This window comes from Fistularia commersonii, chromosome 5 (genome assembly GCF_037954325.1).
Source record: "Fistularia commersonii isolate RoL2024-O1a breed Wild chromosome 5, RoL_Fcom_v1.0, whole genome shotgun sequence".
In the NCBI taxonomy this organism is placed as follows: Eukaryota; Metazoa; Chordata; class Actinopteri; order Syngnathiformes; family Fistulariidae; genus Fistularia; species Fistularia commersonii.
In genome coordinates, this window is record NC_141288.1 from 2337100 (window position 1) to 2340000 (window position 2901).

Genomic DNA, 2901 nt, shown 5'->3' on the forward strand with positions numbered 1-2901 from the left:
TCTGAGAAGAAGAAGAAGAAGAAGAAGAGGAAGGAAGAGGAGAAGGAGAAGCTTTATGGGAGATTCGCTGGGCGCTCATCGGGCAGTCGTTGAGAACTTGCGTGCGGGATGGGGAAGGAGCAGGAGCTGCTGGAGGCCTCCCGCACCGGGAACGTGGTCCTGGTGGAGAAGCTGCTGAGCGGGAAGAAGGGCATCCTGGGTTCGGGATCCGGGTCCATCCCTCTGCCCGGCCTGCTCAGGTAAGACCTCGGATCTTCTCACACACGCAGAAAACCTCGGAAATGCACTTGAACTTCTTTGCAAAGTGGACTTCCAGAGCCCTGGTCCTGGTCCTGGTCCAGAGAAGAAGAAGAAGAAGAAGAGCAGATGAAAAGGGGAAAAAGCGCATTGTCGGAGAAGATGAAGGGTTGCTTCATGTTGCTGTTCCGTTGTGTGTTTCCCTGGTTGCCAAGGGCGACGGTGATGATGACGATGATGATGAAGGTCGGTGGTCCAGATGTTCACGCTGGACACGGAGCAGCCGCATACGTGATCTTTATTTACAAAGTGAGGCTGCAGGTGGAGCAGGCTCGGACAGCCAGAAGCTCCCAGGTGGATTCTCACAGGGGTTCCTCAGGGGTTCTCCGGGTTCCTCACGCGGTCCCAACGCATCCAGGAGGCCCTAAAACTGTCCAGACGCGTGAACGAATGAGTGAATGACGCACGTCTGCGAGATATGACCTCTGACCGAGCTTCTGATTGGTTGCGTGGACGGATCGGTGAGTGAATGCGTGTCTCCAGGTGATGTTTGAAGGAGTGAATGTGTGTGTTTATGGTCCGTGGACCAATGGATGAAACTGAAGGGACGTCTCCGTATGACGTGTGAATGAGAGGGCGAATGAACGATTGTTTGTCTCTGTTAGCCTGTGAATGAATAAATGTGTGTGTGTGAGTGTGTGTGTTGCGTGAGTGTGCGATTTTCATCGGTAGCAATGTTAGCGTCAGGTGTGGAGAACCTGTAGGCCGTTCCTCCTCCTCCTTGTTCTCCAAAAAACCCTTTTTTTTGATTCAATCGCTGAAAGATTATTTACATAAAGTCTTGATCTTTCCTGAGGTTAGCATGCTAGCAGGCTAATACAAGCGTCTCCTTGCGGTACCTTCTAGAAGTGTTGTGCGGCTGGTCGGTTGGAACCAGAGGAACGTCCTGCATCAACTCTGGAGAAAACAAGCACTTTCATCTTCGGGTGTTTTTTGTTGTATTTGTGTTTCTATGGCAACGTAGCGGTTAGCACCTCCTGCCTCACAGCAAGAAGGTCCCCGGTCAAATTTCCGCTTTCTGTGCAGGTTCAGGTTCAGGTTCCTCAACAGTCCAAACATCGGCGAGCCGACATTGTCCAGACGCGTGAACGAGAGTGTGAATGCTCGCGCGTCTCGGCCAATCACGGCGGCCCCGAGCGCCAGATAAGCGTCGAGATAATGAATGAACGAACGGTATTTCTGGTCCGGCGTGCTTCGAATGCTTCTAGATTGTTGCTCCGTGCGGTGAAATCCATAAAGGAGGTCGTGTTCGGCGCTATCCTGTGTGTCGCTAGCGTTAGCCTCAGGCTAACCCGAAAGCCGGCTGATGCAAACCGTAAAAATCGCTCGTCGTCACCGCCAGCAACGCGACGGTACCACGAGTCGGGCGGCTTCTCCGCCGACGCTTCATCCACGTTCAGGCTCGACCTTTTCAAAGCCATGCCAGCGATTTTAATTTCACAAAGAAACAGAAACCCTTCCTTTTATTCCGAGGGACTTTATTTTCGAAGGAAGCCACTTTTAATTTGCGCGTGAACCCCCACACCCACTCCCACCCGTGACCATCTCTGCATAGAGAACAGCTCAAGAATGAATGGATGACTCAAAGTGGGCTGTGATTGGCTGGAATCCACCCGCCGCTTCCTCATTGGTTGTCGATGCGTTTTCATAAAGTGGACGCTTTTTTTTTTTTCCACATGGCGTCTAGTTTTATCGGGTCAAGCGGGGGATATCTGTAAAACACTAGGTAGGCTGCCCACACACACACACACACACACACACACACACACACACACACACACACACACTCATCCACACATCTGCCAACTGTATTGGTCATGCAATTATGTGTGTGTGTGTGTCACACCCCTTCTAATAAAGAGCTATGAGCAGATGAGTGAGTCAACAGGCGGGTCAGTGCGGAGTGTGTGTGTGTGTGTGTGTGTGTGTGTGTGTGTGTGTGCAGGCTAGCGTTATGGGAATCTCTGGGAATCAATGCATAGTTTCCCATCTTAAGGCCTCTTGAGCCGCTCGTCGCATTCCTGAGTCATGAGGTTCCTCTTTTCTCCGAGAGCGAGAGAAAGCACTGTTCTGGGATTTCAACGTGGACACACACACACACACACACACACACACACACTCGTGCAGGTTGGAAAATCATTGGTGTTTAATGGGTCATATTTATCTGCAGACGACCCGGCCGTGTCTGTCGCGCACGAACGTCGCTAACGCTCCTGCCAAACAGGCGACTCCAACTTTGGCCGTATATTTAGATCCTCGGCGGTGTGTGTGTGTGTGTGTGTGTGTGTGTGTGTTTTATTTCCTGCATTTGGCTCCCGGAGATGATATGTAATTGTCTCCCCGGCAGCGTCAGTGGTCTCGGGACGCTCCCGGTGACCCCGACATGAAAGCGGAAGCCGCGGATCTCCCGGGAATCCGTCCTCCTCGTGTTTCCCAGAACGCACCGCGGCATCCGCGCACGCCCGGCAACTGTTTGCATTTTTGAGCCAGCTGCTCGCGCACGTGTGCGCCGGCCTCGGCTCGTGTGTGATGTTTTGCGCAAACGCGTGGCCGGCTTCGGGTTTATGTTTTGAAAATATTGCTTTGTACCATCGTTTCACTCAT

General features: G+C 52.2%; 1 protein-coding gene across 5 annotated transcripts in view; it reads left to right on the plus strand.

The window, feature by feature from the left end:
• Nucleotides 1-2901, plus strand: part of anks1b (ankyrin repeat and sterile alpha motif domain containing 1B) — a 260974-nt gene continuing 258073 nt past the window's right edge. For all 5 annotated transcript variants that reach the window (XM_086146400.1, XM_086146403.1, XM_086146401.1 and 2 more), the window contains exon 1: nucleotides 1-239. In XM_086146400.1, the coding sequence (XP_086002526.1) occupies nucleotides 109-239 (131 nt within the window). In that variant the 5' untranslated portion in view covers nucleotides 1-108. The remainder of the gene's footprint in view (nucleotides 240-2901) is intronic.